Source organism: Mercurialis annua, linkage group LG7, assembly GCF_937616625.2.
Source record: "Mercurialis annua linkage group LG7, ddMerAnnu1.2, whole genome shotgun sequence".
Taxonomy (NCBI): domain Eukaryota; kingdom Viridiplantae; phylum Streptophyta; class Magnoliopsida; order Malpighiales; family Euphorbiaceae; genus Mercurialis; species Mercurialis annua.
Genome location: NC_065576.1, coordinates 21,245,493 through 21,271,005, shown reverse-complemented (window position 1 = coordinate 21,271,005; position 25,513 = coordinate 21,245,493). Strand labels below are relative to the sequence as shown.

The window sequence follows — 25,513 nt, the reverse complement described above, 5'->3', positions numbered from 1 at the left end:
ACCAAATCCTTAACACGAAAATGGAAAACGGATTGATAACTCCATGAAATCATAAACTAACAATTACCCAAGAGATCAAAAATCCAAACAAACAAACCCATGGCCAAGGAAAGATGATAACATTCGGCAGAGCCAAAAGGAAATAAGAACAGTAAAAGGACAACTAAAAGCGATAAACCGAACGGCAAGATAACGAGATCAACGGCGTACCGTTAAGCGAAGCGAACGAATTGAATCGAAGGTATACGAGTTTAGAACGCCTGAGATCAAACGGTTTCAGTTTCGATCTAGAAACGAACACACACGGATCAAAAAACCGAAAGGTGTTTAAAACAAGAAAACTGAAATTACAACTTAAGAACACTTACCAATGGAGCTGAGTTTGGAGCAGAATTTGGAGGTGAAAACTATGGAGAAAAACGAAAAGAATGGAAGCAAGAGTTTTCTGAATATGTAGGAAAGGAAAATGAGAAATCAAATCAGCTGGAAAAGGAAGGAAATCAGAATAGTAATGGCAGAAATCAAGGTCCCCAAACGGACGTTACAAGTCTCGAACGAGACTCAGCAAAACTGCTGAGGTCTCGTTTGAGACTGCCTGGTCTCGAACGAGACCAGGGCAGAAAATGGAGAGGTCTCGTACGAGACCTTCAGGTCTCGTACGAGACCAACATAATCAGGTCTCAAAATGAGACCTGATAATTAAGAAAGGTGGTTCAACCCTCCGGTTGAACCACAAACCAAACCGGAAGTCCAAAATCACAAAAATAAATAAAATGACCAGAAAACCACCGGAAAATTAACGGAAAAATAAATTAAAATTTTACGGATATTACAGTCGAGCTCCTTATTTTGAAAATATTGAGATTTATTTTGATGTGCATTTTTTGTTCGGATTTGAAAATGTGTTGTTTATGTTTTATGAATGGTTATTGGAGGTTGACTTGGGTCACCCAAATTGAGAGTTGAGCTTGGAAGTTGTAATCACTCGGCTAACTCGATGAATTTTAATTGTGGCGTTTTGGAACGAATTTTTTTTACCATTGTTTTGTAAAGAGATTTTTTGGAAAGTGATTTTTAAAACTGTGGGGCTAGACATGAACTTGAGATCTATCGTGTGAATTTTATCTTTCAAAATGGGTTATGATAAGAATTTTAGGTCAATATCTTAATTTATTTTGATCTGATTTGACGTTTTGAGCATGTTATTATGTGATTTAATATTTTAATCATTTTCGGGCTGTTTGAGTTGTTACCATGTAGGTTGGAATTCGTTGATCACATAAGATGTTTTATGCTCAATCCTTTGAACTTTATATTGTTTAACCATCCTAATGAGTAATTGTTTTACTGCGAGATGTTTATGTGTTATTATTTATGTCTCTCATGTTTGATTAAGTTATCCATGTCAATTATTGTCCTCGTTGGCCTCATTGTGTGGAGTATCACATGAGGTTACTTCTCGCTAGTTTTTCTTTGGCTTAACTTTGGCGTTGGTGTCGATGTGCGATTCGAACCTTTGTTTTGACCCTGCGATTAGTTTAGATGTTATAATTAGTTTAGCCTGATCTATCGTTTGAACTCTGGAAATCAAGGTGAGTGATTTTAATATCAAGAAATTTGAGGAGCAATTACTAAGAGCAGTTAGTAGATTCAAATTTGAATCTATCCTTGTCAGAGGAAGGTAATTTGAATCTATCCTTGTCAGTGGAATAATTCTACTTGTAAGTGTTTGCCTCGTGCGTTAAGCTTCGAGCGTTAGGCGTTTCTAAAAATCAGGTCTGTTGTGGAAATTTAAAGTATCGATTTTTTTTTCGGCTTTTGGCATTATGGAAAAGGATATGGAAACTTTGTTTCGAGGTTGATCAGTGTAGTAATACACTGATATTTTTGTTAGGTAGATCGGTGAAATACCGAAATTGATGGTGGGGTTGTGAAGGCGATCGTGGTGTATTGTTTTCTTTGGAGAATTTTTCAATTTGATTTGAGGTTGAATTCGTTGTTAGGTAAGTTTTAGTTTCGTTGCTGAATTGGGTTATTTCGTTATTGACGATTCAAATTGGTGGACTCGGATAATGGAGATGGACAAATATGTCAAGATGGACAAGTGCACGTCTCATAGAGTGTAATGTCTAGGAAATGTTTCGAAGGAAAATTGATTTCAAATGTTAACTCGTTAAAGCAATTAAAATGTTTTTATCACGTAATTGTGCCCAGACATGTCATGAACATGCATTTGAAATGCCACGAATAGAAAACTGCATTGAGCATTAAGTATGATACCTAATTAAAAGAGAAATAAATAATTGATTCATGCATTTATTACATTCATCACGGCATTAAATGATTAGGGTTGAATACAACTCTTTGGGGATGAGAGCTGTCATCACCCTGGTGCACAATTACGTAAACTAAATTTTATCAATGAGACTTTTCAAGAAAAATGTTTTGTTATAAACTCGCGAGTTACATTGTATAAATGGTGTTTAAAAGTTGGTGATTTCAAACGGTTTTGAAATTTTGGTTGCTATCTGGACAAATACTATGTGATGACGATGGTGATTTAAGAGAAATTGCATTGTATGGGTTTGCTTTATATTGATGGAGTATCCGTATTTGATAAATAAGAGCTATGGTTATAAGGTTACGCTCGAGGTTTAGTTGTGGTAAGTGCGGGAAAATTTTGAGTTCGGATTAAAGAATTGTATCAGCTTAGCGTATATAATTTGAGGATTTTTGTTTTAAGGAAATTAGTTATGCTCTGCGTGTTCATTTACACTGAAAGACTTAAAAGAAATTTTGCTTTTACAAATTCGAATTCTGTTTAAAAAGTTTTGATAATAGTATGGGAATATTTCGTAAACGAAGGGATTCTTAATTGCAAAACTTTATTTTGTTGAGAAAGAGATGAAATTTTTGTCAGTTTTTCACTAAAAGTGAATTTTAAGATTTTTTCTAGATGAACGATTTTATAAAATCGTGAATTTTATTGTGAAAGTAGGTTTCGGTTATGATTCCAAAGTGAGTGTTTTATTTTGTGGATGCGCTTACGAAACTAGAAAATTTTTCAACGGGTTAATTATTTTCGGTTGAAAATGAAATTAAACTGAAGATGTTAGTTATTTCAAATTAAAGGCGGATGGTATTATTAAATATTTTGTGGTTGCGAAAAGAGTTTTTATATAAAATTTTTGTTTTGTCACGACCCATTTTCATGCATCGTGACCGGCGCTAGGATATGTGTATTGTTGTACCAAACTCGTAGCAAGCCTTGTGGATAACCGTTAAATATCATTAACAACTATGTACCTGCATAAAACCACATGCTCGGGGGAAACCGAGACTTCAGCCTAGTCTAGCAGTACATATAAGCAACATACATTCAAAGTATGCTTAATCTCAAATTTAACTCCAACAGCATGGCAATATATAAAAATACTATAAACACTGTAATCATGCCAAAGCTGATAAAATAACAGTTGGACCATTCCAACAAACAATAGTTTAAAACGTAAATGTAAGACTAAGACATATCAATCTGATACTACTACTGCGGTCTAAGAGTTTAAATAGTTCGGCTCTTTTATTCTGAAATAAAATAAAGAACCTCCGAGAAATGAAGAAACGGAGATCGACCAATGCTCAAATCATAAACCTGGAAAATTTGGGAAAACAACGGGGTCAGATTTACTGAGTAGAGTTTATATAACCATTTACATTTATTAAGTTGAAAAACCTTTAAAACGTTTAATAAAACATTTGTTCATTATGGATTATCAATGAAACCCTAAACCACAATTCTAAATCCATTGTCGTGTCGATGAGACATATCTCAATAACCGATCACCGACTACCACTTAATAAAATAGTGAGCCCAGGAGACGTATCTTCCACCGGTGCCCTCACTCAGGTGAGATGCATCTCAAACCTACCTCAATACCATAATAATCATTACCGGTGCGCACGCAGTCCCGATGATGCCCATCGAGTAGCACGTTCCAAATCAAATCCACAATGCTGAAAAACAATTCAAAAGCTGTTTATACATATACATATACAAAATATAATATTTGCTTAATAAAGAGGTAAATAGAGATATAAACTCACAGCCTGCTATTCCTCGTAAAACCTGACAAGCAATCTAACTCTGGTTCGCCTCTGAAGTACGAACAGTCGACGGGTCTAAACAAGGTATAAAATATAAATTAAAAACAGACCCTAACTCTAGACAGTACTAGACACCACATAGTACTAGCACAAATGAAAATTCAATGTAAAGCCAAGTCAGAGTAAACACAATACTCAAATAAATTATAATGCCAAAAAATATTACAAGTCTATTGAGTTCCCGCTTTAAAATCCGTTTCAGAAAATATTATTTAAATAATAAAATAAATCAATTTTCAAATAGTGGGTTAGCCGAGTTATCGAAAACTACCAAGCTACCTCACATGTCGGGCGACCCAAGTCTAACCCGACCCAAATATTTTATCAAAAATTATAAATCATAGTTTATAATTCCCAAAATAACAATTTGATAAAATAGTGAATCAATATTTAAAACGGAACTCATTAACTTAAAATTCAAGTAACCAATAGTTACTAACAATTAACTACTTAACCAAAATAATTTTAAAAAATAATTTAAAGGCTAAAACGTAAATTAGCCAAATTGGCACACCAAACCAATAATTTAAAATTGACGAGTAATTATTCGCTTAAAAGATCAAAACCAATCAGTTCATATTAAAGCTAAAATTATTCAAATTAAAAATTTATAAAACAACTATCGTTTCCAAATAATAATATCGGATCAAATCAGATCTTAATCATTTTTTTTTAAATCCAAATTAGATTCATCGAAATTTGCATTTCAGTTCGCTAGTTTCAAATTCTAAACAACATAATTCAAAACCTAAAATTTAATTTGAATAAGGCTTACTGAATAAATATAGGGACCAAAATATTCCATTAAAGATTAATATTCTAAAGTAAAATAAAAATTAATATTCAAATATAATTATTGATATTAAAACAATTGTAAAATGTTACAGATTATTTAATGTCATAAAATTTATATATATTTATATTAAGTAATAACAATATAATAGCACTGATGATAATCGCAATACTCGGAGACATAAGCATTGAGATATTAAAATATCAAAGAAACAACATGGTGATGTATACGCATAAAGCATAAACTAATAATTCTAAAATAATTGATCTTTGTCTAATAACATTAAGAAAGCAAGATTTTGAACCAACCAAGACAAAAAGAAGACAACGTGATGGTGGACATGAATCATAGCAAAAGTGGAAATATAATAATAATATGAACAATTCAAATTGGTGGTCACGAATTGGTGATTCACACAATTCCATAAGAGTACAAAAATTAAAGATTAGAAATAGGACATACCTGTATATGATTATAGAGAAAAGGAATAAAAAAATTGAAAACAATGTTCACGATTCTACAATCCGCCGCCAGGAGAAGAAAAAGATGTCTAAAATTTGTTCTTTAAAAATAGGGCAACGGAAGGCAATAGTTATACACGTATATATAGAGGTAATTTTAGGGTTAAAATACTTTTTGCATAAGTTTTTTTTTATATTAAAAATAAAACAATTACATATATTTATGAGATTTTATCTCAAATTCAAATTTCAAAGCATAATATAAGGAAAAATTAAAATTAAAATAACCGAGAAAATAAAGTAAAATATGGGATATTACATGTTTTGAGTAAAACCAATAAACCGTTGATAGCGATTTGATCTAAATGATCTTCTGTAGGTTTTAGGTAATAATTGATTTAAAAAAAAATTGGAGGATGAAAAAATTTTATTATCTGAAGTTTAAGTTAGGATTTTCTTAGAATTTTGTGTGTTTTCTTACGTCTTGATTCAAAAAAATGATGGTATTGTAGAACTGATTTTAGTTGGTTGAACCGAGACGATTCTAGTGGTGTTTAGTTCTCAGCATATATAATTAGGACGACATTGTGATCTGGTTGTATGCTTGTTAGCGGGCGTTTTAAGTTTTCTCATATGAGCTAATTAGTGTTGTGACCGCTATATCTGATATGGTGCGTAGGCGTTAAGGAATGTAAGATTATTTTAAATTGAGAGTATCTTTAGGTTTTCGGGTTGTAGCATTGGAATTTGGCTTAGTAAGAGTACGATTTGAAATTTAGGATTGTTCCTATACTTGTGGTGTTGCTTTGGTAGTATTTAAAACTTGAGCTTGTTCTTTTAAATTTTTTCCTCGTATAGCGTATTGGTTATTCCCGATTGAAAAATAAATTTTTAATTCGTTCACACGTGGTGTTTAGAGAGTCGTTTGACGTACTAGATTGTTGAAGTAAGAATTTTTTCGCGTACGCCTATAGTGATCTTTTGAATTTTCGACTCAGTTTTCAAAGTCGTAATTCTTTAAGTTGGGAAGAACGTCCGTAAAATTTTCAGGGTGTTTTTGGTTAAATTATGTTTCGTTTCGCTTGACTCTCCTCAGTTGTCTTTGTGATTGAATTACCTTGGGTTAGAGATTGGTTTAATCTATTGAATATGCGGTGGTGTTTTGCTTAGGTTGATTTAGGCGATTTTATTTCGTTTCCATTGAGTTGTTGTCACGGCCCATTTTCATGGATCACGACCGGCGCTAGGGTATGGGTATGGTTGTATTAAAGCTCGTTTCAATCCTTGCGGATAACCACTCAACATATAAACCAGCAAAAAAAACCATTACTCAGGGGCAACAAAGACTCCAAACTTGTCTAGCAGTTTATGTAAACAAAAATAATTCAATAGAATTTATCTAATAACAAGTATTAGGCAATTAAGACTTCTAGTTACTAATGCGGTTTAAGGAATAAAATTAGTTTAACGATTTTATTTAAAATAAAATAAAACCTCCGAGGGAATAAAGAATCGGAGACCAGGTGATTCGCTCAAATCATAACCCTAGAAAATTTGAAAAAACAACAGAGTTAGATATACTGAGATGAGTTTATACAATTATTTATATTTATTAAGTGAAAACCTTTAAAAACCTTTAAAAAATTTGTAAAGTATTTATCATTATGGATAAGCATTGAAACCCTAAACCATAATATCTATAATCCAGTTGTCGTGTCGGTGAGACGTATCTCCATAACCAATCCCCGACTGTCACTCAAATAAACACATGACTCCCAGAAGACGTATCTTCCACCGGCGCCCTCACTAAGGCGAGACATATCTCAAACCTACCTCGATATCATAAGATCATATACCGGTGCGCACGCAGTCTCGATGATACCCATCAAGTAGCCCGTTCCAATTCAGATCCATGGCGAAAACAGTTCGAAAACTGTTTATACAATATATATATATATATATATATATATATATATGCAAAAATACAATTTACTTAATAAAGCGGTAAATAGCGATATAAACTCACTGCTTGCTAATCCACGTGAAAAGTCCTGGCAAGCAACCTAAACTCGGTTCGCCTCAAAAGCACGAACGGTCGATGAGTCTAAACAAATACAAATAATTATTAAAAATGGATCCTAACTCTATTGAGTATTAGATAACACATAGGACTAGCACAAACAACAAGATAAGACAAAGTCAAACAGAGTAAACGCAATACTCAAACAATTATACAGTCAACAACAAGTCAAGCTTATTGAGTTCCCGCTTTAAAATCCGTTACGGAAAATATTACTTAAATAATAATTAAAATCAATTCCTCAAATAGTACATTAGCCGAGTTACCAATAACTACCAAGCTACCTCACATGTCGGGTGACCCAAGTCTAACCCGACCCAAAATATTTTATCAAAATATAAATCAGAGTTTATAATTCCCAAAAATCACTTTGATAAAATAAATATATTTATATCCAATTATAAACCATTGTTTATAATTATAGAAACAACTTTAACAAAATAATAATCAAAATTTAAAACGGGACTCAATAACTTATAACTCAAGTAACCAATAGTTACTAATAATTTACTTTATTAAAGTAAATTAAGAAAACCGTTAAAATCTTAATACGTCCAATTGACACGTCCAATCAATAATTTCAGAATTTAATAATTATCCGAGTAGTCATAAATCATAGATTAAAAATATAATTATCGATCACCAAAAATAAAAATCAAAATAAATTAGATAATAAATAAATCTAATATTATTCTTAGATTTAAAATGATGTTGTCAAAGTAATTTATAAATAATAATATTATCAATTTATTATAAATAATAAATAATAATATTATCAAAATAATTAAATAAGAAATATATAATGTTATCAAATTTCCAATTTAAAAATTGAAACTAAATCCGTTGAATGAAATCGAAATTAATTATTGTTAGATAAAATATGAATAGTTAGAAATAAACTTAAATGGATTCAATTTATAAAAACAAAATAAAAGAGTGACCCAAATGGCCAATTAACCATCACTACCATTCAAATTAAAGAAGCAACCCGCCACTTCAAAACCAAACATAAGCATTTAATTTTGGGACGATGACAAAAGTGCCTAAAATTTTAAAAATATTTACAAAAATACCTGTATTTTTTTTTTATTTATAAAAATATCAACTGATTTAAATTAATTACAAAACTATCAAAAAATGAAAATTATTTAAAAAAGTACGATATATATAATGTCCATATAATTATGGTATAATTTCAGAATATTAAACCTATAAATCAGATAATTTAAAAATAGTATTTGGTTTATTATTGGAATATTTACACTCTCTACCAATATAAGGTAAAATATTTGCAAACATGCTATCTTATACTTTCTCATTACAAGAGTGTTTTTAATATTTCTAAATATGCCATCTTTATCTTTTTATTAACAAAAATGCATTTGCCTTCTTTTCTTCATCTTCTCCATCTAACCCTAATTTTATTTTCTCTCTTTCTCCATTAACATCATAATAAATTTCATCTTCAAGCCACACCACCACCATTCTTCTTCCGACCGCCGCTCTCCCTCACGCCGCCACCCTCCCTCACGCACGCCACCCTCCCTCGCTGCACACACTTGCCACCGCCGCCGCCCTCTCTCACTACTAGCAATCGCCACCGACGCCCTCTCTCATTGCTCGCAATCGCCGCCGCCGCCCTCGCTCGCTTCTTCGTTGCTCGCACTAGCCGCCGTCCTCCCTCACGTGTAGATCTATGATTTATATGTGTAGATATATGATTTGTATGTGTAGATCTATGATTTATATGTGTAGATCTATAATTTTTTTTGTATTTTTGTATGTATAGATCTAGGATTTATTGTATATGATTCGTGATTTGAATTTTCAGTTCGTCATCATCCTCATCTCCTTCGTTTTTCAGACCTGGAATTTTTATTTTTAGATGTGATTTAAAAAAAACGTATATAATTCGTATTATATACGGATTATATACAGATTGAATTTTCAGATATGATAGATCTGAATTTTCTTTTAAAAAAAACATATATAATTCGTATTATATACAGATTATATACAGATAGTATACAGATTATATGTGTATACTAAAAAGTTGTATTTTTGTAAATATTTTTAAAAAATTTGTATTGCTGTAATTATATTTTATATTTCTGTTAAAAAAAATACATGTTGTATATTTGTAAATATTTTTATTTTTTCCGGTATTTGTAAAAAAAAAACTCTTTATTATTGGTATTATTTCAGTATATTTTTGGTATATCGATTATAAAAGTTTATATATATTTTCTAGTTGATAACATGTATAATTTGTTTTATATGTATTTTTCACTATAATTGGTAATGAACTAGAGAATTTGTACATTGTTGATATAATTTTAGTATATTGTTAGATTAATTTTTAATATACGATGTGTAATATTGGTGTAATAATAAAATTTCCGTATATTTTAATGTGTATACTCTTAGTATACTCTTGGTATAATTTTGATGTATTATTAATTTAATTTTTAATATACGATTTGATGTAATTTTGGTAAATTTTTATTTAATATTAATAAAATTTCAGTATCATAATGTTGGTATAATTTTAGTATAATGTTGGTATAATGTTGATATAGTGTTAGTTTATTAGTATACTGACGTTATACCCACAGTATACACCGTATGTTTGTAATTATTTTTTATTTTTTGGTATTTTTCTACATATTTTTAGGATTTTTGTAAATGAAAAAAGTCAACATGTAGTTTTGTAATTATTTTCATTTTTTTGGTAAATGGTGTAATTTCCTCTTTAACTTTTCACAAAAAATGAGATCAACGCTTAACATTATTATTTTAAAATAATAAACCTAACTTACTTTGAAATTCTTACCCAGCCCGCCGATTAAATAAACTAATATCGTCATCATCAAATATGAACAAACAAAACACAGAACCAAATACACGACCAATAGATTAACTCAAGCTATAAATAAGAACCCAAATAATTCTTAATCAAAATATGATCAGAGCTTACTGAACTCAAACCCCCACGAATCATGAATGAAATTACTAAAATTATGAACAAAACAATTTACAAATCAAGAACACATAATTTAGCAATCATTTAATAGGCAAAACCCAACTCATTAATTCAAACAATATTCGGCAAAAACCATATTAGTCAAAAGATAAGTAAAAGACATGAAAACGGAGAAACGATTGTGGATATAGCGGATTAATTTATGTACCGTTTGACGAAAACAAAAAGTGAAATTGTAGAAGACTGAGTTTACTATCACTGGGATGAGACAGATTTCAATTCGGTTCTAAAAGGCACAAGAAAAACGCTTAAAAAAAGAGGTAGCGCTAAGAACAAAACTGAAAATTATAAACCATTAACTCACCGATTACAACAAGAAAATGATGAAGATTGGGCAACAATTTTCTCAGGAAAAATAAGAGGATTGACGGCTAGGGTTAGAAAGAAATGAGGGGAAGAAAATTAGGTTTTGAAACTTAGAATATAAAGGAGGAAAATTAAGCCATAATTGGCAGCAGAATCTGGTCTCGTAAAGCACAAGTCTTGTACTTGTGAAGGACAATGCATGGGCCAACAAAGACAAGAGAAGTTGGACCTTGGAATACATGGGCCAAAAACTTGAATGAATCATAGGCCTAAGAAACCAATTAAATAATGAAAAATTTAGAAATTTATTTAAAAAATAAAAATAATATGAGTTTATACCTCACAATAAAAAAGTTAGTAAAATTACATCACGATTTTATCTCTTATAATTTTATTCCATGTGTCTAAATATTTATAATTTTACTATTTTTATAAATGGTATGCAATCTCTCTCTCTCTATAAAAGGCATACCATATTTTTTTGTTTTACTTGTTAGACATTTTTTTGGTATTTTTCTATCCATTTTTTTTGTTACCTGTTAACAGTTTTTTTATTTTTTTAAATATTCAATTTTTCTATTTCTTTTTGTCTCTTTGTTCTTTAAATTAATTCTAAATAACTTTTTAATTAAAATATCGAATGTTTTTATTAGTTTTAAATTATATGCTATTATTTATTTAATATTTTACTATAGCAATAGCAGTTTAAAAATTTATATGAACTAAATAAAAAAAAATTATAACAGACCTATATTAATTATGTATTATAATAATAATCAATTATTATTCTATTATTATAATTATATTTTTTAACTATCTTATCATAAATTTTTATAATTGTTTTCGCAAATTTTATTATAATTTGTTTACGTAATTTATGCAGAATTAGATAACATTTTCATAACCGTGCCATAATGTTATTATAATATTATCATAAAATTATTATAAACATATATAATATTATCATAACATTTTCATAACCTTATTATAATTTTTGCATAAATTATTTTACATAATTTATGCAGTAATAGATAACGTTTCCATAGCAATATTATAATTATTATAACATTATCATAACGTACTTTATTATAAATTTATCATAACTGCGTCATAAATTTTTCATAACTTATTATATGTAATTATATTGAATTAGATAATATTTACATAATATTTACATAATATTATCATAAACTTATCATCACATTATCATAATGTTATTATGCAAAAACAATTATGTACTTCATCATAACTTTATTATTATTATAATAACCTTATCATGATATTATCATTGGCTTATCATATTATTATAATAATTTTATCATAATATTATTATAATAATATAAAGTAAAATTATTTTACATACTTTCTCATAATTGTTTCATAAAATTATCATAATTGTATCATAATATTATCATAAGCATATAATAAAATTATATTTTACATAATTTATCATAACTTTTTCATAATATTATCATAAACTTGTCATAACATTATGCTCTTATACGCGAAATTGTTTCATGTACTTTATATTAGTATAATTGTATCGCAATATTATCAGAGTCTTATCGTAATATTATCGTAACCTTATCGTGGTATTATTATAACGTTATCATAATTTTATTATATAATCTATGAAAAATTTAGTAACATTTTCATAGACTTATCATTACAATTTTATAGTCTTATCATAATATTATCACAGCCTTATCACAATACTATTAGAGCCTTATCATACCTTATAGTAAATTATTTTCATAACTTTATTATAGTATTATTAGAGCCTTATCATAATATTATCATTAACCTTATCATAATATTATTATTAACCTTATTATAATATTATCAGAGCCTTATCGTAATATTTTCATAACATTTTTCATAATTATATCAGAATATTATTATAAATGTATCATAAAATTATTAGGGTTTATGTCATAAAAATTCACGAACTTTACACGTTTTCTCATTTTAATCACGCAGTTTCAATTTTCTCATTTTCATTCACGAACTACCACTTTTTCTCAAATTCATACACGGTGCTAAAGTGTCACGGTTCCATTGGTGTAATTTGCTGAGGTGGATGTCACTTTACACCAATGAATGAGTGCCACCTCAGCACGTGTATGGATTTGAAAAAAGTGATAGTTCGTGTATAAAAATGAGAAAATTTAAACTACGTGATTAAAATGAGAAAACGTGTAAAGTTCGTGATTTTTTTTGACATTAACCCAAATTATTATAACCTTGTCATGATATCATCATAATTTTTTTATATAATCTATGCAGAACTAAATAACATTTTTAAGACCTTATCATAATATTTTTATAGTCTTATCATAAAATTATCATAGTCTTATTATAATATTACCAAAGCCTTATCATAATATTATCGTAACCTTTTTATAATATTATAATAGCCTTATCATAGTCTTATCATAACAATATCATTAGCCTTATCATAATTTTTTCATAATTTGTGCATAAATTATTTTATGTAATATTATCATAATTTTATTATGATATTATAAAAATCTTATCATAATTTTTTTTATCTAATTTATACAAAATATATTATCATAATCTTATCATAATCTTATCATAATATTATCATGATAATCTTATCATAATTTTTACATAACCTTTCTCATAACTTTTTGTATAAATTACGAATAATTTACTATGAATTAAATAACGTTTTCATAACAGTATCATAATTTTTTCATAAAGATTTACATACGTTACAATTACAATAATAATATAAAACAATTACATTTCTGTACAACAATATTCTTCCTACATCTAAATCACAAAATCAACATCAAATTAAATATTAATAGCCTGGGTATATTTTCTTTCTAATTCATACACAGAAAACGAGCGAAAAACAGAACTGGACATGAACTTGCAAATGTAATATACTTTTTTAGCATCAATGTCTTCAAGGGGTACCATCTGCACCAAATGATCTTGAAGGTTTTAACTCTAACTTGATACTTCATTGAAGATCTTTCAAAATCTGTCACCTATTCAATCCAGTCATGTCTTGCATGATCATGTTAGGGCCCTTTTCTTAGTGAGACTATCATATTATTGAAATCCAATGAGTAGAAAACGTTCCAATTTCTAGACTCGTAACTCATATACCAACTCAGAACTTACATATCCATTTGATCCAGGGCCCTCTCTAAGATATTGAACCATTTCCACTGGTAGTAATTGATTTGTTTCCTGCTTTTCATGAGAAGTTGTCAGCTGAATACGAAGCAGTATTTTTTCACTTAAGAGGTTAGGAAATACCGCATTTTATCATTTAGATAAAGATTCATAAAGTACTCTAATAAGACTATGTATGACCAAAAACAATCCAATTCTGAATTATGATAAATACTGCTCGCACCTGATTGTATTAGGAACCAAATGATAGCAATATTAGAAAACAATTCTTGCACATACAATGTCTAGCAATTATCTAACCTTTCATTTTAATTATCACCCATAGCAAAAGTGACAAATAATAAATCAGGATACCATATTAACCCAGAAAAGCAACTAATCAATTTTTACATATATATGAAAAAATTAAACAAATAAAAGCTTAAGTGTCCCTGAGTTAAATTCTAGATGACAGTTTGACAATAAAATATCAAATGACTGTCACAAAACCAGATAGTTAAAACATAATAGTTAAGTGTTGCAAGGACCTGATATATTCATATTGGAGAAATGAACTAATTACACAGTATTAGTTTTTTTTATGAATAAAGGTTTTATTAAAAGCCACAAGAAGTGGCTACTCAAGACTACTCGAAACTTACGCCTATGACTCCGAGAGAAAAGATCAATTTACAAGAAGATAGAATCCGGATTTCTATACAAATCTAAATCGGAGTAAACAAAAGAGGGGGGCTTGCATTTATAATAAAAAACAGCGTTATTGAAGCTTCGAAAAACTACGTCCGTTGTTGTCAAATCCACATGTTGAAAAACTCGCTTATTACGGCACTTCCAAATTTCCCATACACAAATAATCCAAATGGTTGTCCAAAGCTTCGAAGTCCTTTTATTAGAAACAATATCTATCCATTGGATGAAGAAGTCCTTAAAAGAAGAAGGCATTACCCAAGAAATTCCTAACTTATGGAAAAGCTCACACCAAATTTTCCTAGCAAAAATGCAATACAAGAAAATATGATTTTGAGTCTCTAACACACCACATATACCACGTCCAGAATTGTTATCCAACACAATCTTTCGAGAAGCAAGAAAACAGAGAGTCGGAGTACTATTCTGAAGTGCCGTCCACATAAAAAATTTAATTCTAGGAGGAGCCTCACTATACCAATTTTTTCTGAAGGCAGTAAAAGATGATTCACCTGCTGACATGGGATTTACTGCTGCTGAACTGCCAATTATAGCTGCTGAAAATCTATTTTCGGTTGTAACTGAATGAACTCCTTCAAGAAATTCTGAAGCCACATTTTCTACTATTTCCCCGTTAAAGTTAACAGTTGCTCCTCCTCTTCTGATAACATTATCCGCTACTGAAGACCAAATTTCTGCTGCTGAATAACCTGACGCGAAGAATTCTTACCGGTTGTTTTCAACAGTTTGCCCATACTTGCCAATGTGAACCCGCTGCTCTCTAGCTTCCAAACAAACTCGTCCTCCTCAAGAATACCAGCTGAATCAGAAACGTTACAGGCCTGCTCAAATAACAAATGAAGTTATGAAAACTTATATTTCTCGCCCACTCTTAAACGCCTACGTCATCTCCAACCAAAAGCCATAACCGAGCTGACTTTAGCTTGTTTACAATTTGAAAGCTCATATAAACGGGGAAAGAGAAACGCCGATGTACCATTTCCAGACCAATTATCACGCCAATGAAAAGTTAAATCACCACTTCTAATATTAACCTTCATGTTCATAACAAAAAGACTCCAGACAGTCGAATCAAGGCAACACAACTTTCTAATTCCTTTCCATATAAAAGAGAGCTGATTAGAGTTATCCAAAAGAAGATTATCCTAACTTGTTAAAGAAGAACACGAAGAAACGACTTTGAACCATAAGGAATTACGATTGACTGTACGCAATTTCCACAACTATTTAAAGAGCAGACTTTGGTTTTGAATCTTCAAATTACAAATACCCAGGCCACCATTATCAAAATCTTTGCAAACAATCTTCCAAGAAATTCTGCAAAAAAACTCTAGAAGAAGAAGTATCAACTTTCCAAAGAAATTTTCGCATAAAAGATTCCAGCTGATTTTTGACACAAATCGGCATGCCAAGAATCGACAAAAAGTAAATAGGAAGACTATAAAGAACATACTTCAAGAGGACTAACCGACCCGCTGGAGAAAGCAAGTTACCTTTCTAAAGAGATAACTTTGATTTGAATTGCTGAATTACAGGATCCCATGCTGAAACTGGAATTCTTCGAATAGCCAATGGTAAACCCAGATATTTGATGGGGAATTTCTCAACATAGCAGCCTATTAACTCTGAAGCTTCACACATCTCTGCATCAGAAACATTAATCCCAAGCAAGGAGCTTTTATGGAAGTTGATTTTCAGACCTGAAATTAATTCAAAGCATCGCAGGATGCGAGTTAAATTGCGAAGCTGTTGTAGATCAAATGGAACAAATAAAACTATGTCATCAGCAAATTGTAGGACTAAAATAGGGTCTTGCACATCAGAAAATTGAAACCGATTAATAAGACCCATTCTTTTAGCTTTATGCAAAATACACTTTAACCCTTCTGCAGCTAAAACAAAAAGATAGGGCGAGATCGGATCGCCTTGTTGCACTCCATTTTTGAGCATGAAAGGCTCAATAGGACTTCCATTCACAAGCACAGAGGTGAACGCTGATGATAAACAGTTGGACATCCAAGCAAGCCATTTATCCGGAAAAGACATAGATTTCATAACGCTGAGCAAATAATTCCAATCCAGAGAATCAAATGCTTTATGAAAATCAAGCTTAAGGACTAGAATTTTTCTTTCCTGGTTCTTGCTAAATGAGTTAACTCATTTGCGATCATGGAACAGTCTATAATGCTCCTCTCTTTGATAAACGCGTGTTGATGTTCTAAGACCACAGATGGTAAAAGAGGAGCTAATCTGGCGGAGAGACATTTAGAGAGAAGCTTATAAATTCCATTTACTAAGCTGATAGGGCGATAATCACAAATATTTAAAGAACCAGGAACCTTTGGAATTAGAACCATAAACGAAGAGTTTAAACCTGCAGGCAAAAGGTTCGAGCTATGAAAAGAGTTGAAAAACTATAACCAATCCTTTTTTAAGAACCGCCAAGCTCGCTTATAGAAGTAATAATTAAACCCATCTGGTCCCGGGGCCTTAGTTTCATTACAAGAATCCAGAGCAGCTAGAATCTCGTCTTCATGAAAAGGACAGATTAAGCAGGCAGCTTGTTCCGAGGATAAAGACTTGAAATTAAGACCGGATAAATCAACTGAAACCTCATGAGACTTAGCATATAATGAAGAGTAGAAGGCCCTTATCTGTAATCGAATATCATCTGGCTCGGTAAAAACAACATCACCAACACTAATCGTTGTAATCTGGTTATTGCGGTAATGCATAGAAGTAGCTGTATGGAAGAACTTTGAATTTCTATCACCCTTTAAAGTCCAGTTCAGCCTAGACTTCTGTAACCATAAACTCTCCAATCATTTTTCAACAATCCAAAGATCGTTTTCAACAGCAGCAAATCGATCTTTTTCCGCGTCTAAAAGAGCTCTAGAATCGACAATAATGTCCAGCCGAAAAGCTTCTGCAATGAGATCAGCATGCTTCTTATTTTGATCCCCAAACACTTCCAAATTCCACGTTTTTATTCTTTCCCGAAGTTGCTTCAGCCTACGAACCAAAGGCAAAGAGGAATCAGCAGCAAAAATCAACTCCCACGAGCTGCCAACAAAGCTGCTAAATTTGGGATGATCCCAACAAATATCCATGGAACGAAATGGTTTAGGTACTCAATCAAATTTATCATTTGATTGAAACAAAAGGGGGACATGATCAGACAGTCCTCGAGGCAAAGAAGTTAAAGAACTTGATCTCCAAATATTTTTAGCCGACAAAGAAGAGAAGCATCTATCAATTCTTGATTTGGACAAAGAATTTTGCCAAGTAAAGGAGCGGCCGTGAAGAGGTAGATCAACTAATTCAGAATCATTTAGAATATCTCGCAAGGCTAGCATAGACGGGGAATAATGCAAACAATTAAAACGTTCGGTAGGAGCTAAGACTTCATTAAAGTCTCCGCTAATAAAAACCAACCCAGGGTAGATCAAGAGAGGTAGTAAGTCATTCCAAAGAGATAATCTTTCAGAGGCAAGATTACTCACATAGATAAGGATGTGCCGAATAGACAAAGAATCAAACATAAAATCCAAACAAATCCAACGAGTACCAGAAACCATCTCAATATTCTGAAGCAGAACAGTATTCCAAATAATAAAAAGACCACCCGAAGAGCCAACCGAAGGAACCCAAGAAAAATCAAAGCCTAAGTTTGGCCAAAGCTTTCGAACAAGAAAAATGTCTATAGACTCCTTTTTTGATTCGAACAAACCAATAAAACAAAGATTATACTTACTAACCATGTTCCAAATAAAGTGTTGTTTTCGATGATTAAGCAAACCACCTCTACAGTTCCAAGAAATAAAAGAGAAAGGCATCGACATCAAAAAAATCAACTACCTTGAGACCAAAAGAAAATCAAAGTTTTTGATTTTCTAAATCCTGCTCCATATTGAGAAGTAACTGTTTAACTGCAGCAGCCTTCGAATCCGTGTGAAAGAACCCCATATAGTGTCCTACATCCCATATTTTTAGAGCTTCATCAAAAGATCCTTCATTAGCTTTTTCTCTTGCTGAAAGAATGAGGTTTTTCATGTTCTCAAAATCAGTTTCAGATGTTGACGAAGGGTGTTGCTCAGACGTGGAAATTAAGTTTCCATTTGAAAGTATTTCTTGCGTGTTCTGTTTTTCCTGACTGTAACCTTAGCAATAGAATCATGGACAAAGCTGTTGGACGGGGAAATCTGATGGTCATTGGCACTAGGTTGTGGCTGTTCAGAAATATGCTGAATACTAGAGTTATGTAGCTGCTGAGGTCCAAGACTGCCATTATTATTGGAAGTGTCTAAAACAACAGTTTCTATTAGCTGAGATTTTAGAGGCTGCGAGGGTTGATTACTTATCGCCACATCTTCTATAAAAAGGGTATCCCTTGATTCTAAAGGGATTTTTTTACTGTCTGTAAAGGTATCCTTTCCAAGAGAAAGGATCTTGTTGCTGTCTAGGGTATCCCTTGTTGCAGAAGGGATCTTGTTGATATTTAGGGAAGAAATGAAGATGGGAGAAGAAGAAAGAGATAGTGAAGGAGAAGTAGTAGGTGAAGGATCAGAGGCCAACAGATTGATGTCATTATCTGCATTAACCACAAAGGGTTCCTATTTTGAATTAATCTCTGATGCAGATTGGGATTCATAATCATCCGAAGAGAAGGAGATAGCTCTGTCAGTTTCTAGAGCATGAACCATGCAACTCTGATTGTTATAATTAATCTGCAAGTGTTTACCAAGTCGAGGACCCTTAAGAGAGACTAAGACTAACTCCACATCATGTCTATCTTTCAGAGCAACTTCTTCATGAACCGTAATGGATTCTCCAACAAAATTACTAATAAACATGAAGAAATCTTCACTCCACAAATTCAATGGACACCCTGTGATATTAATCCAAGCTAGACGGTTGGAAGTTTTTTCATAAGAGTCAGCTTTACATGCGACTTGAATTATACCATCCTTAGAACCTGGTCTGTCACGAAGAAAGCACGCTGCCGCATCGGTTGACGAGAATGTAATCAGGATATCAGAATCCCTAAGGATTGATATTTTCTCGAAATCAATACCTAAATATGTTAGGTAGTCATTAACAGTACGTAGAGATTAAGGGTTTTCCAAGGTGGAAGCAATGGAATAGAATAACTAGTTTGAGACTTTAGAAGAATCCGAATAAAAGTAGGAGTCTGTTTCCTTCGTGGGTTTCTCCAGAATTGTTGGTTTTCGCAAGACATCAATGAATTTTTGCCCATCTTTAAAGGAACTAGGTGCAGCTAGCTTCTGCTGGGTTAAAATCGGAGCTGGGGTCATTGTCAAAACGCTGTTATGGGGTTTGGATATTTGTGGTTCAGGAAATCGCGCTATAAAAGCACGCAGTCTGTACTTGCCAATGGATATTATGTTAATTTGTGAAATAATCCAATGATATCTTTATTCTAACCAATCCTTTGTAGCATCGATTTGCAGAATTCAGTTTCCTCGCAATTGAAATCCTACAATAGAGGTTATACCTCTCGAAAGCATTCTGAAGGTTTAAGTAATTCCATGAACGGGGGAAGTTTTCGAAATAAACGACATGATTGGCCTGAGATCGAGTAGAAGAGCTTGATCCTAGGTTTTTGGTGAAGGTTTTAGGGTTAGGTTTAGGGTTTAGGGGGAGGGGTTACGGAGGAGGAGGCATGACGGGGAAGTGCAATCTTGTTCTAACTAATTCTAGCTATTTTTTTCTTTTACACAATATTAGTTAAAAGGCAAATATGTTAATGTAAGCCTATTTGTTTTCACTCTTACTCTCATACAATGCCATGACAAATGCGGTTATTCAAGCCTGCAAGTTGTATACCATATAACATTGGCAAATTTTATACTCAACAAACAAATCAAATTTACAATTGTTATTAGACGAATATAAATCAACTTTTAATTGCATAGCAATTTGGCACTATGGAAGGTATTAACTCATTTAAAATGATTATAAACTATCATTTAGAATTAGCTTATATCAAACAACGCTAGCTGAGTGTTCTAATAAATATGCAGGCCAACACTCATTACTAGTGAGCCAACACAAAATTGACAATTCAATTGATTAACCATTTAAAAAATTACCTTAATCCAAATTAAATCATACCAAACTCCAAGATTCGGTGGTTTAATTAATCATAATAGAGGAATACAAATTTCTAACCTAAACAACCTTATTTATAGATAGAATTAAGGAGAAGTAAAAGGAGGAGGTTTGCTCTTACTTTTCTATCCTTGGCGAGAACGAGAACGAGATTATCATCTTTGATTCTCTCCCTAAATGAAGCAAAACTGAGTAATCAAAAGCTAGGGCACAGGAAGAGACAGAGGTGTCTCTGCAAGTGCAGCTACAGCAAGCTATAATGAGCGACGGCGGTGGATAACCGTATAGGAGATGATGGATCACGTTGCTCCAGCGAAGGACTGGAAGGGAAAATAGCGATCCGGAACGGCTCCCAATGTCGATAGGACCATTGTAAAGAATGTCGTAAACGGACCGACGATCACAGTGCTGCTGTTGTGTCGGAATTTGTGAGATCCGTGAAAGAAGATGAGAGAATGAAGATGAGTAGAAAACAAAAATTAACAGAAGTATCGAGTATTGTAGACAACTATAAGAGTAAATAAATAAACTTTGAATATTTTAGAGTAAAGATATAAAAACGAAAATACACGAGAGTATTTTTATTAACTTTTCGCAGTGAGGTAATTTTTGAAAATATTTTAATAAATAGAGTATTTCTCCTAATTTTTTCTTAAATAATAAAACAACTTAAGACATGCATGTGATTTATGCATGAATTTAAATTATGATATAACATAATTATATTCTATTATCGACTCTTTAATATCATTACATTTTAAAAAAACCATTCAAATGAAAGTTAATTTAAATATAAATTTTTACTGAAAGCTCGACGGAAAAAGTCTAAAAATTTTACGGGATAATACATTCTCCCCAACTTATTAAAGATTCGTCCGGGAATTTACCACAACAAAATAATATAAAATCAATTATTTCACGTATACAATCGCACGTAACTCAACAAGACGGAGCAACGCGTCCTCAGTGGAACGAAAGAAATAACTACGCATAACAATTTCTGGTTTCTAAAACCGCTTTACGACCAGGTGACAACTCAACGGAAACAAAATCAAAACCGCATAACTCAACTTAAGCGAAGCGAAACTGCAATGCCAAAAGATTAAACAAAGCTCCCGCCAAAAGATAATTCTACCACAAGGAAGACTGATGAGAGAGTCAAAGCCAAACGAAATAAAATTTAACCGAAAACACGCTGAAAATTTTACGGACATTTTTCCCAACTTAAAGAATTGCGACTTCGAATATAAAACTGAGTCGAAAATTCGAAAGATCACTATACGCATACGCGAAAAATTCTAATTTCAACAATCTAGTAAATCAAACGACTCTCTAAACACCACGTGTGAACGAATTAAAAACTTATTTTTCAATCGAGAATAACCGCTGTGCTATACGAGAAAAAAATTTAAAAGAACAAGCTCAAGTCTCAAAGACTACCAAAAAAACACCACAAGTGTAGGAACAATCCCAAAGTTCAAATCGTACTCTTACTAAACCAAACTCCAATGCTACAACCCGAAAACCTAAAGACACTCTCAACTGAAAATAATCTTACATTCATTAACGCCTACGCACCATATGACATATAGCGGTCACAACACCAATTACCTCATATGAGAAATTTTAAAACGCCCGCTAACAAGCATATCAAAATGTCGTCCTGATTACATATGCTCTCACACAAAAAAAAAAAAGAACGGCTGAGAACTAAACACCATCATCTACTCGAACCAAGACATAAGAAAACACACAAAATTCTAAGGAAAACCTAACTTAAATTTCAGATAACAAAATTTTTTCATCCTCCATTTTTTTTTCAATCAACTATTACCTCAAATCCTACAGAAAATCATTTACATCAAATCGCTATCAACGATTTGTTGGTTATGCTCAAAACAAAAATTTTATATAAAAAAGCTTTTTGTAACCACACAATATTTAATAATACCATCCGCCTTTAATTTAAAATTACTAATATCTTCAATTTAATTTCATTTTGAACCGAAAATAATTAACCCGTTGAATTTTTTTTTTAGTTTCGCAAACCCATCCACAAAATAAAACACTCTCACTTTGAAATCATAACCGAACCCTACTTTCACAATAAAATTCATGATTTTATAAAATCGTTCATTTAGAAAAATCTTAAAATCCACTTTTAGTCAAAACTGACAGAATTTCATCTCTTTCTCAACAAAATAAAGTTTTGCAATTAATAATCCCTTCGTTTACGAAATATACCCATACTGATACCAAAACTCTTTAAACTGAAATCAAATTTGTAAAAGCAACATTCCTTTTAAGTCTTTCAGTGTAAATGAACACGCAGAGCATAACCAATTTCCTTAAAATAAAAATCCTCAAATTATATACTCTAAGCTGATACAATTCTTTAGTCCGAACTCAATATTTTTCCGCACTTACCACAACTAAACCTTGAGTACAACCTTATAACCATAGCCCTTCTTTATCAAATACGAATACTCCAACAATATAAAACAAATCCTTAAAATGCAATTCCTCTTATATTACCACCGTCATCATAGAGTATTTGTCTAGATAACAACCAGATAAAAATTTCAAACCGTCTGAAATTTATCAACTTTTTAAACACCATTTTCACAATGTAACTCGCGAGTTTATAACAAAACATTTTTCTTGAAAAGCCTTACTGATAAAATTTATTTTACATAATTGTGTGCCAGGGTGATGACAGCTCTCATCCCCAAAGAGTTGCATTCAACCCTAATCATTTAATGCCGTGATGAATGTACTAAATGCATGATCATACTCAATGCTCAATGCAGTTTCCTATTCGTGGCATTTCAAATGCATGTTCATGACATGTCTGGCACAATTACGTGATAAAAACATGTCAATTACTTTTTTCCTTCGAAACATTTTCTAGACATTACACTCTGTGAGACGTGCATTCGTCCATCTTGACATATTTGCCCATCTCTATTATCCTAGTCCACCTAATTGAATCGTCATTAACGAAATAACCCAAATCAACAATGAAACTAAAATTTACCTAAAAAAAATGAATTACACCTCAATCAAATTGAAAATTTTCTAAGGAAAAAAAACAACACGACCGCCTACACAGCGCCACTATCAGTTTTGTATTTCACCGATCTACCTAATGACAAAACCAGTGTATTACTACACTGATCAACCTTGAAACATAGTTTCCACATTTTATTGTAGAATGCCAAAAGCCGAAAATTTTGATACTCCATTAATTTTCACAACGAACCCGATCTAGAAACGTCTAATGCTCGAAGCTTAACGCACGAGGCAAACACCTACGAGTAGAATTATTCTATTGGTGCTGAGTAATATAACTCAAATCACATTCTTCTAACAAAGATAGATTCTTATACAGGATCTACTACTGATCCAAAAAGTCGCTCCTCAAATTCCTTGATACAAATTCGAACACCTAAAATCTCCAGAGTTCAAATTATAGATTTTGCTAATCCAATTACAACATCTAGAAATAATCGCAGGGTCTAAGCAAAGGTTCAAATCGCACATCGACACCAACGCCAAAGTTAAGCCAAAAAAAACTAGCGAGAAAAACTCTCAAGTGATACTCCACAAAACGAGGCCAACGAGGACAAAAACTGATATGGCATAACTTTAATCAAACATGAGAGACAAAAATAATAACACTTAAACATCTCGCAGTAAAACAATTACTCATTTGGATGGTTAAACAATATAAATCTCAAAAGATTGAGCATAGAACATCTTATATGATCAACAAATTTCCTACTGACATGGTAACAACTCAACAATCCGGAAATGATTAAAATATTAAATCATTTAATAACATGCTCAAAACGTCAAATCAGATCACAATAAATTAAATATTGATCAAAAGCACTTATCAAAACCCATTGCGAAAGATAAAATTTACAAAATAGATTTCAAGTTTATGTCGAGTCCCACAGTATTAAAAAAAATTATTTTCCGGAAACCTCTTTACAAACAATGGTAAGAATTTATTCCCAAACGACTCAACTTAAAATCATCGAGTTAGTCAAGTGATTATAACTTCCAACCTCAACTCCAAATTTGGGTGACCCAAGTCAACCCCCAATATGCATATAACATAAACAACACATTTTCAAATTAAAAAAAACGCACTTCAAAATAAATCTCAATATTTTCAAAATAAGGAGCTTGACGTCACCCAATAACAATATCAGACTCATTACCCAAGTGAGAAAAAAAAAATCTTTAACAATCTTTTCAGAATCACAAGCTTCAATCAAAATTAGTAAATCGAGCACAAGGCCGACAACACCAAAGTGCTGACAAACCAAAAATATGGTAAAATTACAAAAGTAATGCTAAGTTGATAAATCGGTATCGCCTTTAAAAATAATTTTATTTCAAAACAAATATTTTGAAAAAAACTAACCTATACGTAACATTTATTTTTTAGAATACGAGAAATTCATTTTATTTCAAAAGAATAACCCCTTGCAATCATCAATCAAATGTAAAAATTTTGAAATACACAAATTCTATTTTACTGGCAAGGTACTGAAAATCATATTTTAAGGGTGTCGTGTACAGACTACCCATTTGATTTTTTACGTCAAAACACCAGTTAAGGAAAAAAAATTCTTCAGAAA

The 25,513-nt window shown here is 31.7% G+C and overlaps 1 protein-coding gene across 1 annotated transcript; it reads right to left on the bottom strand.

Annotated features, from left to right (window-relative positions):
• Positions 1-17,860: 17,860 nt before the first annotated feature.
• LOC126656955 (uncharacterized) lies at positions 17,861-18,782 on the bottom strand. Its single transcript, XM_050351580.1, has 2 exons — positions 18,652-18,782; positions 17,861-18,533 (listed from the first exon to the last, which is right to left on the bottom strand). Exons 1-2 carry the CDS (start codon positions 18,780-18,782, stop codon positions 17,861-17,863), a joined length of 804 nt encoding a protein of 267 aa, XP_050207537.1.
• Between the last annotated feature and the right edge of the window lie 6,731 nt (positions 18,783-25,513).

Coding starts and splice junctions, on each gene's coding strand:
- LOC126656955 (XM_050351580.1), bottom strand. CDS start 18,782: ATGAAAAACCTCATTCTTTCAGCAAGAGAAAAAGCTAATGAAGGATCT. Junction 18,534..18,651: donor AAGGCTGCTGCAGTTAAACA/GTTACTTCTCAA, acceptor TTGGAACTGTAG/AGGTGGTTTGCTTAATCATC.